The sequence below is a fragment of the Eleutherodactylus coqui genome, chromosome 4, assembly GCF_035609145.1.
Source record: "Eleutherodactylus coqui strain aEleCoq1 chromosome 4, aEleCoq1.hap1, whole genome shotgun sequence".
NCBI classification, from domain to species: Eukaryota; Metazoa; Chordata; class Amphibia; order Anura; family Eleutherodactylidae; genus Eleutherodactylus; species Eleutherodactylus coqui.
Window position 1 is genome coordinate 254,411,208 of NC_089840.1, and position 14,556 is coordinate 254,425,763.

The 14,556-nt window shown below is 41.4% G+C and overlaps 1 protein-coding gene across 1 annotated transcript in view; it reads right to left on the reverse strand.

The window, feature by feature from the left end:
- Window positions 1-14,556, reverse strand: part of HPSE2 (heparanase 2 (inactive)) — a 232,634-nt gene that overhangs the window by 175,899 nt on the left and 42,179 nt on the right. Inside the window, exon 3 of the mRNA XM_066601114.1 lies at window positions 10,401-10,562. Coding sequence (XP_066457211.1) covers window positions 10,401-10,562 — 162 coding nt within the window. The remainder of the gene's footprint in view (window positions 1-10,400; window positions 10,563-14,556) is intronic.

Sequence of the window (14,556 nt, forward strand, 5' to 3'; positions counted from 1 at the left end):
CAGTGGTCATCAATATAGAGGGATTTCTCAACACAAAACTAGTTGTTTTAGGTAAGGTAAATTGTCATTATGATAGTTATAACGCTGGCTATATTATAAGCTGTTTGAAAGTTTGTGGTCATTTAAATGTTGCCTATATCATAAAAAATAGCAACACCGAAACATGAAGAGAAAGAAAAGCTGAAGAATGTTACAAAATCCTCAAAGAAGAATCTAAAAAACTTACAGGGGTCCAGATGCCACAGTAGAAAGAACTGAAAATCCATAATACTTTCTCACCGTTCACAGTGATAGAACACATAACTCCTGCTCTCTGTCTTTCATGCCAGCACGAGTTTTATTTGCATATAGCTACATAAGCCAATACTACATTTTATGAAAAACACATGCCCACATCTTTTAAGAAGAGAAGAGAAAAAATTGGATGTGTCTCTTTCACAAATTTATAAAAGAAGAAAGACGTTAATGGGGTTCAGCTTGTTAGGAGGCGAACGATAAAAGTTCAAGAGGGGCTGTGGAGAAAAAAAAAATGAAAACCTTCTAATATGCACTTTTTGCAACTGGAGAAGCATGACGAATGGGAAGCACGTCTTCTTCTTTCTTGGAGAGATCAGCACAAAGGGGATTGCCTAATGCGGACTGATTGTCCACAGCTGGCCGTCCACGAGGATGCCATCTGGATCCTTGCACTGATGTTTCTTTTCCAGGTGAACTGTCTCTTGAAGTGCCATTAGAGAAAACTAAAAAGAAGCTTGTGTTTTTCTTGTCACAGCGATGATTGTCTGGCGGACAAGTTGCAAAAAGACGTTGGTAATCACCCCTGACGGGACCCTACACGGCATGAGTTACTGGATGTGTTGCTGGAAATGAAGCTATAAACTTTAAGTGTTTTATAAAAAGCTCACATGACAGATGAAATTAAATGGACTTGTCCATTTATATCCTTCCCAGCTTCATAATATGAGGTCTTATTTTACGTATGTCTCTACTATGACAAATACATTGTGTTAGGCTGGATGAATCTAGGTGTTCTTCCATGACTGATGGTACATCACAAATGCCCGGTTCATTGGCATAGATATTTAAATGCAGGTTGGTGCTACCTTTCCGGTTATACTGTAAAAACTATAGAACTGAACTATACTATAGTAAAACTAAACTCATTATGCATTCTTTATAATTCCCCCACGAAACTGTTATTTTAACCCTGGTTTATCTGTGCAGCTGTTTTACATTTCGGCCTAATATATTCATTAGATCCATATATCTTATATCGCAGTCACAGTTATCAATGTGGACACAACCACTATTTTTTGATGGGAGCTGTTTCAACCCCACATATACATATCACAGGATCTTATGTAAGATTCACATCTGTAATTGTATATGAATATATAAAAGTTTTACCCAAAACAATTCCCCTAAAGCAAATCTGTCAGCAGATAAGTAACAACACTCGCTGCACACTAAATTGGAAACCTCAACTTTACCTATAGTGGTCGACTTTTCTGGGAACTAACCATCTATCTCAGTACTCAGATATCCCCAAGACTTACAGAAGAGCCCAATAGCATAATAATCAGATGTAGAAAGAAATACTGATATGAAGAATGTATCAACACAGTAAGACACAAATGACACTATGAAATCATCATAAGTTTATAGCAGCAGAGGGTGATGGTAATCAGATGATGAGGAAGAAAATAATGATGAATATGATGAAACTGTCAGTGAAGACTGGAACAGATGATATAGAACTGAAATAGCAACCAGAGAAATGCTCTCTAATGCTAACTCTCCTTATGTCTTTCATAATCTCTTCCTGATCCTGTCCCTTAACACCAGACACCACTGTCCCTAAGTAGACATCAGATGACATCCCTGTTTACAACATTATTCCTGAGAATAAGAGGGAACTAGGACAGAGACAAGAAGCTAACCAGCAATACTGAAATATGAACCAAGGCTGACAGAAAGAAAAAAGGAATGATAAGATAAAACACAGACTACGAAACGCAGACATAACTAGAAATAATCAAAGAACAAGACGACACTGACTGGACCACCTAGACTAGAATAAGGATTACTGGATAAACACATGTTATCACAACTATCAATCACACCACACTGCACAAGCCAAAATACTTAAGAGAGTGGCTACCCAATAACATCCCCTTTTTAAACAAGCTTTAGGCGGAGCAAAGTAATCAATTGATCCTCCTCCAATTGGCCAGCTATGGGAATAGTGGTAGAGCAGCTGCCGCACAAAAAAACTAGAAAGCAGGTTGTCACAATGCTGCAAGAGACCTGCTGCCTACTGATCAGTTTTCCCATCTCATAAAGTTATGGCATATTGTTAGAATGTGCCATCACTGTATGACCGGCGGAGGTTCCTCACTGATCCTGAAAATGAAGAGGACACAGCGTCGGCTAGGACCCTCATCTATTACCTAGAGTGAAAAATCAGCTCCAAAGATCATCTCTTGTTCTGGAGGACCTGACAGCTTCATATATGTAATGCCTTACTTCTCCTCTTGGGGTGCTGCAGGGGAATCAAATACTTACTACTAGGTTCTCTAAAGATTACATTTAATAACCAATGGTGAACCTTGTGAGTAGTCTATTGTTGGGGGGATGCTCTAACTAAAATGAATTGCCCCTCCAACATCTCTAAATTCTCCTTCCGTTTAACCATCTATGTTCTCTCTAGCGTAAATATTATTTAAAATAGATTTCTTATAGTATCGGGAACTAGAAAGGGCAGTTTAGTCACATGCCTGGGAACTTGATAACATTATAATAAACAGAGAACCCCTGTAATGTAAAATTTACAATCTGCTGAGGCGGATAAAATATGATAATTAAACATGCCATACATAAAAGACGGCTACACAATAAATTTTACGAGCGCAAATATTATTCGGAAAGTGGATGTTAAGGCAAATAAAGACCTCAGCTGACAGATTTATACTTATCAGCAATCTATTAATCAGACATAAAAACATAATATTTAGAAAAGCGGCTCAGATTTAATAAAACATTGCATTACGCTTGTCTACTAATCTGTGTTGTCTAGTGACAATATGAAAATATAAACTTGTTGTCACAGATTCAAGTCTGTCTGGCAAGAAGATCAAAGAGTCATTATGTTCCCCCGAAAACAGTTTTATCCCTGTCTTTAAAGCATATAATAGCCTTCTTGGTAAAAAAGAAGGGAAGTTAAACAGCTGGATCCCACTCCTCCTGACCCATCCTAGAAGCAGAAAGCAGTGCACTATATTGGGGCATTCTCTAGCAAGTTCTTAACTGTACTACAATAGAGTTAACGAAGTTATTACAATCCAGTGGTCAGGTTATTCATTGCTACATCTGTAAGTAGCAAGTCTCCAAAAATAAATCTTATTAATGGAAATCATACACTTATCCATTTTTAACATAATATCCCACAGGGCTGTGGTGACTTCATTAAAACGACCCCCTTCTCCCTTCTTTAAAAAACACTAGTAAATCAGTGTTAGATCGCGTGAAACCGAAAATATCACTAGAGGGGAAAATCATCAAACAGCGTCTCTCTTTTTTTGGACATGTGATGTGTGCTAACTCACTGGAAACAGTACCGATGCTGGGCAAGGTCAGTGGAAAGAAAAGATCAGGGCGACAAAGAACAAGATGGCTAGATACAATCAAGGCACCACTAACATGTCAATCATGGAATTGAAAAAAGGCTGTGAAAGACAGAAATAAATGGAGAACATTGATCCATAGAGTGACCGAGGGTCGGATGCGACTGAAGGATAATCATCATCATCATCATGGTGACCCCTCTTCTCCATGTACGCCACTGGGAATGGTTACAAATCCTTTCCATTTTCCTTTTACATTTCCAGAAGGAATACTAAAGGAACAGCACAATGCAGAGTTCTACAAAAAAATTGATGTTCCTCAATTTGTATTTTATGGGTAATTTAAGTATTTACTAAAACAGACAGGTGAGTGGCAGATCTTTAGGGCTGTATTCACAACCGTGTTCGGCATTCCGCTTTCCTGCTCTTTTATGGGAGAAGGAAAAAGGAATGCCAAATCCATCCTATGATGGAGGCAAACTGTGTCAGATGGAAGCCATTGACTATAATGTTGTCCTTCTAGTTTCCATCCAGATTGCTGGCACTTTTCTCGCAGCATGCTGCGCTATTCTGTCTGGCATATAGTGCCAGATCAGCATCAGAGGCTCTGGTGCAAATGTGAACATATCCTAAATTCCCTGATCTTCTCGTGTCCAGTGCAATCTTCTGTGTAAGATCACAACACCTAGCACCCCTGTGGTCCTACTGAACTGAGCTAAAGTCTTTAGGACCATATAATTAACTAAGTTGGGTTTAATAGAACCACGGGGGTCTGTGTTTTGTGGACATGATACGGTGGTTCTGTGAAATTGGATGTTTACTGGGTTCTAATGTACCTTCTTATGACTTCAACCTCCTACAAATGCATATGGACGTTTTCTTCTCAGGTTTATATGGAATCCGACAGAAAGCAATAATAGTCTAGTCCACTGGATGCAACATTACAGAGATATTCTCCCCTACAAGCAATGTCCCTGTAATACAGTGCTGTACAGAGTCAACATACAACAGACAGTATATAGAGTGCCGTCAGCTTCATAATAAAAAGCACTAAGGACTCCATGACCCCCTGTATAGGCTCCATATGAGATTGAATTCCCATTAACCCTTTCCAATCCACTGTCTGACCTCTGAAGACATTATGATTTAAGGCTGTACAGCTCTGATGTTGGAAGATATCCGTCGGGGTTCTCTTACTGTATAGTGCCAGCCTCTCTGCTGTCGGAGCCTATCCAACGTGTCACCTCATGCAGTACTGGCTTTAGCCAGCATATAGCGCCATTGTATAACGGCAGAAAAAGAGTAAGCCCACTAGGAAAACCAGGATACAAATTGGATTGGAAAGGGTTAAAGCAACCCTTTAGGCCCGGGAACAAAATCTGTCCAGTGACTGGAGGGGGGTTTTACTACCTGTCACTCCCTTTTCTCCTAGTTCAACTGCCAATCCGCTTACTACTGGGCTCCTCTTCATTATTCCAACATGGCTGCGGGGCTCCTGTCACTACTTGATGTACACTGTGCAACAGTAGTAGTATGTGCACGCTGATTTCTGATTGGTCAGTGCTGCACATGTGAACAGAGCTAGCCAATCAGAAAAGTATGTAATGCCTTAGACTTCCAATGCAACACCCGTACACCGTGTCAAAGAATAATCATGGCCATGTTGGAGAAATGAAGAGAGGCTCCAGGAAAAAAAGGAAGAAAGGAGGCCTCCAGGTAATAAATCCCTTCCCCTTTAGTCCCTGGACAAGGACCAGAGGGTCCTTTTCATTATACCAAGTAAATGCAAAACACTTCCAAAGATAGAGCTTCACTTTAATAGCTCTGCTGAAATTTACATGCATGAGACATACGGATTATTTAACTACACGGATGATTTATCTTCTTAGCATCTTTATCCATTAGTGTCTACTATACGTTACACAAAAATGTGCCATTTCAGTGACATTTCACCTCATAACTGTACATTCACCTGTTAATTCAAACAACACTACAGCGAGCTGTACATAGCCCGGACCGTGTCTGTCTACTATTATCTCCTTAATATTTACTGGGTTCATGCAGAGTGCACGCTCAGAGAAAGAAAAACAAGGAAAAGTCAAATTTGGAATAGTCTTCCCTTCTCCTCTTTTTGGCATTTTACAAGAGGCAGAGAACAGAACGAAGCTGTCCGATCCCTTCCCTGCACCCGTCTGTCTTGCTTTTTTTTTATTTTCGGGAGGTTTGAAGTTTATTTTTAATATTCTAGTTAGAGCCATGGGAGACATTAAGTCCTTTACTATAATGTAAAACTCCACGCCAGAATTCATATTTATTTAATGTTACATTGCTGCTATGAGATCATTTGGTATTCCAATATATTGGGTAATACAGAGGAATTATAATAAAAAATAAATAGGGGGTCAGAGGTGTCCAGTGGTCGCTCAGCTGTTGGGTCTCAGGAATATAACTTTAATCTCAGCAATAAGAATTACTTGTTTATTTAGAATGGAAGAGATGACTTGGCGGAAAGCCCATTACCCAGAGACCTCATCTATCCCAGACAAGGGTATGTCGAAAGTAGATTAGACACAGGATAGAGAGGAGAATGTGCCTGAAGCCCACCAAAGCTCAGTGGACTAATGTTCTAAAATCTCGAAGGTCGTATTCATGGTCTTGTTAAGGTATGAGCCCACTTGTGTGTTTGTCTTTGTTTTTCCATTTATGGAATATGTATAGTATAGTAGAACAAAGTATTTCAGTGGGACTTGCCGCAATTTCTGACAACTTGTGTTAATATAGTAGCCAAAGAGATAACTAGCAAATGTGCAAAACACTTTATTTACCTAAAATAACATTTTTGTGCTGAAAAATCATTCTACAGTGCTGTCCACTAGGGGTCTCCCTTCCTTCTAATTTGCTGTCTACTGCCTGCTATCAAGTGAAGTCTGTCTCTAGTAACAGAGACACTGAGACAAAATACAGAGAGTGCAGGAGGGGAGTGACTCACCGTGCCCATAGTTGTCTATGAAGAGGGCAGGGGCGAGTAGGAGGCAGATAGACTCTCAAAGATGCGACTGCAGCAGTTAACTGGTAAGTGGTCTACAGCTACTGACATCAAATCTACATTGTTCAGTACTTCTGTATTGTCCTCCATACTGATTGTATTTCTTTGTGTGTGCTGGAGAGGGTTAAGGAGCAGAATCCGCTATTTTCTCTATGTGTAGTGTATAGGAGCCACTGTAATAGCAGTCTCCATCTACCAGCTCAGAGAGAACTGAAAATTAGATATACAGCTTGCAGAAGGGAAAACTGGTGAAAAGTGATAGCAGGAAAAGATCACCTAATTTATCTAATCTGCCCTTATTTTTTTGCTTAGGATAGACAGATGCTTATACCGGGCAACTTTAATTCATTTATTGTTGATTTACTGATTACATCTGCTGCTGGTTCGGTTCAAGCATTGTTACTCTGTCACTGCACATCACCTCTGCTCACCTGCTCATGGGGTTGGAGTCAGATGCCGCGGCTGGTCACATGGTACACAACATTTCTATGCTTTTCCTCGCTCCGAGGGCTTGGGTGGGCTCCTGCCCCTCTTTTAAAGGGCTAGTTCATGCTTCCTAATTCCATTCTCCACCAATCTCCAGCCTGCATCTGATATATTAGGCATCCTCCTTCCACAGAGAATACGTAAGCAATTGATTTAATAGGTATTGCGATAAAGCCCCATTATTGTGTATTCCTGGTTGTGACCTGTGCCTGTTTTTAACCATTGCAACTTCTGTGCTCTCTGACCCTGGCTCTGTGATTCTGGACTCTGCTACTGACTGCTATTTGCCCTGACCTTCGGCTTGGACCTTATTTATACACCTGTGCTGCCAGCCTTGACAACCGCTTGTTTTCTAACTACACCAAACCGGTGTGTGGCAAGGTGGATCCATATCCGTCTGTGTGATGTACTCTTTCAATAAAATGTCATTCCTGTGACCCCCTTGTGTGTGCAGCCGAGCATTATCCTGCTGGAAGATGCCTCTTGGAAGCCACCATGAGAGGAACACATGTGGCTGCAGGATGTCCTGAACATATCGCTGGGCTGTCATTATCCCTTGTACCACTATTACTGGTGACTGACTGTCGAATGCCATGGCCCCCCAGACCATCACACCAGCAGTGGGGGCAGTGTGCTGCTCAACAGCAAAGGTAGGATTGAGACGCTCATCCCTATGTCCTTAGATAGGAACACAGCTGTTGTCAGTGCCCAAACTAAACCTGGATTCGTCGCTGAAGACAACCGGTTCCACTCTGTAGCAGATCAGTTTCATCATTCATGACACCACTGTAACCAGAGGCAATAGTGGGTGGGTGTCAAAGCAGTACACGTAATGGGCTCCATGAAACCAAATGTCCTTCAGCCAAACACCTTGAAAAGATTCAGCTAAACATGGACCTGTAACAATGTCGCCACCTGTCTCTGGATGGCAGATAACAAAACAGTTGTTGCTGCTCGTGCTTGTCAGACAATCAAATGATCCTCTCTACTGATGGTCTGTCGAGGGTGTATTAAGCCCGGTTGCCTTGTGTGCCTCATGCATCCACTGGTCCCAACAGCTCCTAACAGTCTGGTCATAATGTCCCAGCTTCTTACATTCCAATAACACACCCCCTTCCAAACTCTGGTTAAGGGCTAATGCCCATGGACAGATTTTTGCCGCTCTTCACGCGGTGAAACTCTGCAGCATTATCCCGAAGCGAATAGCTCAATGTTCACACTGTTCTACCATGGAATTCTGCAGCGTGAAAGACAGCGTGGCATGCTCTGATTGCCGCGGGAAAACACGCAGCCAGCTTCCATTGTAGTCAATGGAAGCCGTCCCTCACGTAATACTTCCGCTGTGAGCCCACCGCTGGCCGCGTCATCGCCCACTGCTGGCGCATTATGAGCTGAACTGCGCATGCGCGCCAGCTCGTCAGACAGGTCTCATGCGGCGGATCAAAAGAGGTGAGTATGGGGTCATGGGGGTCGCTCGTGTCGGACTCCGCTGCGATATTCCGCTGGTGGAATCCGACACGGCCATGGGCATGAGACCTAACTAGGCATTTGCTCGGACGAGTATTCAGTTACTCGAGAAGAACGATGCTCATTTCTAATAATGGTAAAAAAAATAGGGATATTCCTTGTGTATGTTCCTATTTCCTCATAGATGATAAACTCTTGCAAGCAGGGCCTTTACTCCTATTGTTTAATTTGTTTATTAGTTTAATACTGTATGTAATGTCTGACTTTGTACTGTACCCTCTGACTTGTAACCTGCTGTAGAATCTGTTGGCGTTATATAAAGTTTATTATTATTTACACACATTGCAGCTTATTCTGAAAAGTAATTTGAAAGGCAGGTAAGCTTTAAAAATATGGTTTTGTATCAAAACTGGCATACGGTTCTTTTTTGCAGTCCCCAAAAGATGTGGTTGTTGCATGTCAAAATCAGTTTCCAATCAAGAGACATGAAAATGTCTGTTGACCAGCGAAGGCAAGGTTTACATTCTATTAGGACACTATGTTTAGTGCATTCATTGGGAAAAGCTCTCAATGCATAGGTCTACCATGGTCACAGACTGTTATTAGCTAGAAGTATTGTCACAACGCCAATAGCGCTGTGAATTCCGGGTTCTCTACTGGGTCTCGGGAAATATCAGCATGTACAATGTGGGTGCCAGGGCTGGATGGCGCATATGCTGTGTCATCCAGCGCTGTACATCAAGGGAGTTACATCTTCCTCCGATGCCATCGCCGACAGGCTGGCTGGGCTGTCTTTTAACCCAGTCAACCTATCAGTTGTAATTGTGTTTAGCAGAATAAATATATAAATAAATAGAAATTAAGTCCCTATAGGCACAAAGTACAGATTTCTTTTTTCGACATTGAAATAAATCATAAAACTAAACTCAGATATACAAGCAAAATAACATGCAGAATAAATGCAGCAATAAAATCCCTTAGACACTGATTACACTTTGTGAATAATATTTTAAGGGGTTTTCCGGGACATGAAAAAAGAAGTTAAAAGGGCTTAAAATAAACAAAAGTTTTTGCTCACCAATCCTGATGGCTCCCTGTCTCGTGCTGCAACCCCGATGCCTGCCGCACAGAACCTGGAAGAAGCAGTAGGTGATCACGTGCCATTCATTGTTCACATGACAGTTCAGCCACTTACAGGCTTCGGCGGTGATCCTTCAATGGTCACTGACGCCCATGAGTGGCTGAGTGGTCACTTGCACATGACCACATGCCGCTTCTTCTGGGTTCCATGCAGTAGGTACCAGGGTTGCAGCACTGGACAGGGAGCCACCTGGATAGGTGAATAGTCAATTTTTCTTCATTAGAAGCCCTTTTAACTTTTTTTTATGTCCCAGAAAACCCTATAAAGCCTGAAATATTTACAATCTATCCCAACAATATTTTTAATTCAATTACAAAGAAATTATGACGTGATATTTTTGCATTTTATTTCCAGTCAAAACAGCCATTAAATTTATTTTATCAAATATATCTACAGATATTTAAATAAAAAAGTAGTGGCCAATCCCGGTTTTATCATTGGCGGTAAAACGTGTAATTAAGTATGGCAAAAGTCATGCAGCTTGACTCCCTGCAGTCAGAAACTGAGGAGTTCCTACTTCAAAACAAACTTATAGCGCAGTTGCTGCAAGAGTGGCAAAAATCTCGAGGTTCGAGGTAAAATAAAGCGAAAGCTAAACACAGTGAAGTGGGACGATACTATGTCTATGGATTCTTACCTGTTAGTGTCAGGTTACTATACGTGTTGGAAAATTGCTCTTTCAGCAGAACTAGATGCATCTGAGCCGCCTTCTCCCTCTGTAGTTCCAGCATGGTGTCTGGATGCTGAGCTATTTTGCATCCTTTCTGTTTGTCAAGAGAGATATCACTGCGTACAATATCTGTAACAACACAAAACATATACTAAAGTCAATACAATAATAATCACAAGTACAAAAATAAGTTCCTCTAAAGTCCAGGATAATGAACTCAAAGACTTCTCAGGCTTTACCCTCTCTAAATTTATACTAAATCCGGAAAAAATGTCACATATGGAGTTTTTCAAATAAATGTAATGTACTGTCAGCTCTATGAGATTGTTACTGGATCCAACTTAGAGTCTTGTGTAAAGCCAATATTCACTTACTTATTTCCTGTCACTAATATAGGGCAGTACAGAGATTGCCATCGCAAACATCAGTCTATATCCCCAATGAGGCTCACAATCTAAATTCCCTACCTAATACTTAAATTGTGGGGGAAAACTGAAGAAAAAACCAAGACATACATAAGTAGCACATACAAAATCCATGAAGATGTTGCCCTTGGTTAGGTTTGAACCCAGGACATGAATGCTACAAGGCAATGAATGCTTTTACTGTCCACACTAGGGTTACTAATAGAGATGAGCGAGCATACTCGCTATGGGCAATTACTCGATCGAGCATTGTCCTTAGCGAGTACCTGCCCGCTCGGAAGAAAAGGTTCGGCGCGGGTGAGAGGTCAGTTGCGGCAGTGAGCAGGGGGGAGCGGGGGGAAGAGGGAGAGAGAGATGTCCCCTCCATTCCTCCCCGCTGTCCCCCACCGCCGGCAGCCGAATCTTTTCTTCCAAGCGGGCAGGTACTCGCTAAGGGCAATGCTCGATTGAGTAATTGCCCTTAGCGAGTATGCTCGCTCATCTCTAGTTACTAACCTTATTTCTTTCTGAACAATTTAGCCAAAAGTCACAGACAGGCATATAAAACAGCCACAAAGGTTATAACTGACGTAGATAAATACACCCTGTTTAAATGTTTTTCACGAACTATTTCTAGAAATAATTTCTACAGAAAACTATGAGCAGCCTGTTACATTTGTGCAGGGTGCAAGTATGTTGCCCCTTACGAATGTCACCAACATGTCAAACCAAGAAGTAAATAATGTCCTCAATGGAACAGTTATAGATATACACTTATTGTAAGAAGAAAATCAATCACCTAGAGGAAGTTGTTAGAATGGAATGAAATGTTATAATTGTGATTGTAATGTTGATATATGTAAGTGTTACAATATCAAAGAAAAAAAGTAATATGCAGTGGAAAATTGAACACTTGAAGGGAGGCTCTAGTTCCACTCTGTAGCAGTCCAATTACATAGTTCATGACACCACTGGTGGGTGGGTGTCAAAGGCAGTACATGTAATAGGCAACGTGTGACCAAATGGCCTTAAACCACGCAACTGGAAATAGTTCTGACAGACACAGAGGCCTGTAACAATGGTGCCACCTGTCTCTAGATGACAGACAATGAAACATTTGGAGCTGCTTGTGCTTGTTCAACGATCAGGTGATCCTCTCTACTACTGGTCTATCAAGGGCGTTGTGAGCCTGGTTGCTTTATGTGTGTGCCTTCAAACATCCACTAGTCCCAACACCATCTAACCTTCTGGTCAGAACAGCCCAGGTGGTGGGCAAATCATCTATACAACTATCCAGCTTCTTGCATTCCAATACTGCGCCCCGTCTTAACTTGGCGAAATCTCTTGCAATGTGTCGTAGAGGCGTCTAGTGGTGAACAAGCTCCACACAAACAGAAAAACAGGTCTCTACACACAAGTAGCCTTTTCCAGGCTAAGAGTGGAACCACTTTTACAGTCTCAGGTGAAAAGATTGTTCATCTAATCATGTCAAAATTCTAATGATTTGCATATCTGCCTGAGATGTAATTGCATGGCAAGATTTGCAGCAAAATCTCAACTCCTTCTAGGAGTGCTTGATGTTTTTGACAAAGAGTAACATAATCACATAGTATGTTAGGCTTAGGGGAGACAATGTCCATCTAGTTCAACCTGTTTCCACCCCCCCCCCTTGTTGATCCAGAGGAAGTAAAAAAAAAACCCCAATGAGGCAGAAGCCAATTTAGCCCATTTGGGGGGGGGGGAAATTCCATAAAATCCCTTGATCATCGTTTTGAAAGTTCCTACCTCGCTCCAAGACCCAAATCAACAACCCCACTGGTGTTTTAATGTCTATATTCTGTAATATCATAGCGCTCTAGAAAGGCATCAAGTTCCCTCTCAAACTCCTCTAACGATTTTGCCATCACCACGTCCTCAGGCAGAGAGTTCCACAGTCTCACTGCTCTTACAGTAAAGAACCCTCTTCTGTGTTGGTGATGAAACCTCCGTTCCTCTAGACATAGCGGTTGCCCTCTTCTTACCGTTGCAGTACTGTGTATAAACAGATCATGGAAGAGATCCTTGCATTGTCCCCTAATGTATTTATGCATAGTTATTTGGTCGCCCCTTAAGCGTCTTTTTTCCAGGGTGAATAATCCCAATTTTAATATCCTCTCTGGGTATTCCAGTCCTCTCATTCCGTTTATAAATTTAGTTGCCCTTCTTTGAACACCCTCAAGAACTGCAACATCTTTGCTGACCACCGGTGTCCAGAGCTGTATACAGTATTCCATGTGAGGCCTGACAAGTGCCTTATATAATGGAAGAATAATGTTCTCGTCCCTCGCCCCTCTAGTGTTTTATATCACCAAAATGCAGGGAACACAGAATAGAGCAAATAAGAGTAACAGAAATATAAGGAAAGGAACTCTATCCCTAACCAAATTTAGTGTGGCAGACCTTGTGTAGAAACAGGGCGATTGCCCCAATAAAGATGGCCGCACATTGGAAACCTAGTGGGCCAAATCCGTCCCTAGATGGAGTATAGAGAAGATATTAAATTCGGATGGAAAGAGCAATGTAAATAAGTATTTGGAAGAAGTGAATAAGCCCCACACAGAATAGCCACAAGTAATTAGCTAAAAGGAGCCTGCTGTTTTACCAAAAAACTCATGCAGAACAATAACTGGTGCCCATGTAGAGGCGGGCCCGGAATACTTACACTTCCATAATGGTTGATTTGAAGGTTTGGAGAAACACTACACTATTAGCCAATAAGTCCATACACTGCAAGGGATGTTGTATCAGGAATGTAAAAAAGGATACATTATACATTGAACAACACTTCAAGGAACCTCTGCAGTGAGAGAAAGAAGGCACTCATCGGCGCCCAGTGCTCAGTGACGAAGGCTCAGTCACAATGACTGGGGCTGACATTGACATTCCCTTGGTTCTACTCCCTCACTGCAGTCGGAACACAGCTATATGACGGCTTCTAAATGCAGCTTGCTATGAGGAATTTTTTTCCCAAAATTAAAATATAAAATCAAAGGATTATGTATGCCCCATTCCGTAAAAAAAATAGCAGATCACACTTTTTAATTTTCTCCTCCACCATGCTGTGCTACAGTATAGTGTGGGGATAGCACTGGCTCAAAAGCTGAGAAGTACTACAGTGCATAATCTAAGTGATCAAATGATCAAAAGATAAAAAAAATCCCAAAAACAAAAGAACAATAAAAAAACGCCCTTTTCTCTCACACAGTGTTTCATTATGTCGAAAATAACAAAACCTATATGTCTCTGTTTTTGTTTTCTAGTTCACTAAACACGTCCATCCAAAAGCAGGATGGATGTGTTTAGTGAACTAAAAACAAAAACAGCTCCATCTTCCCACTGACTTTGGAATCTGGAAATAACTTCACAATTTGGACAGCGCGAAATCTCCATCCTTTGACTTTATGACAACCGTCTGTGCTCTCAGAAACGGTGGATCAAGTTTTTTTTCGGTTGGGATACATTTACATTCTTGGTGGAAAACCTCCCAGAGAGGTTTGTGACTAGTGATTTGCTATTGGAAACACAGGGTTTTTACAAACTCCTAGAGGGTACTCGCTTGCCTTAAGTGTGTTTTTAACCCCTTAGTGACATCACTAATTGTAGCCTTTAGAGGCAGTTTACTCTTTTGTGTTCCAGTGGTCATAGCATCTTCATTTTTTCGCCAAAGTAGTTCTATGGCA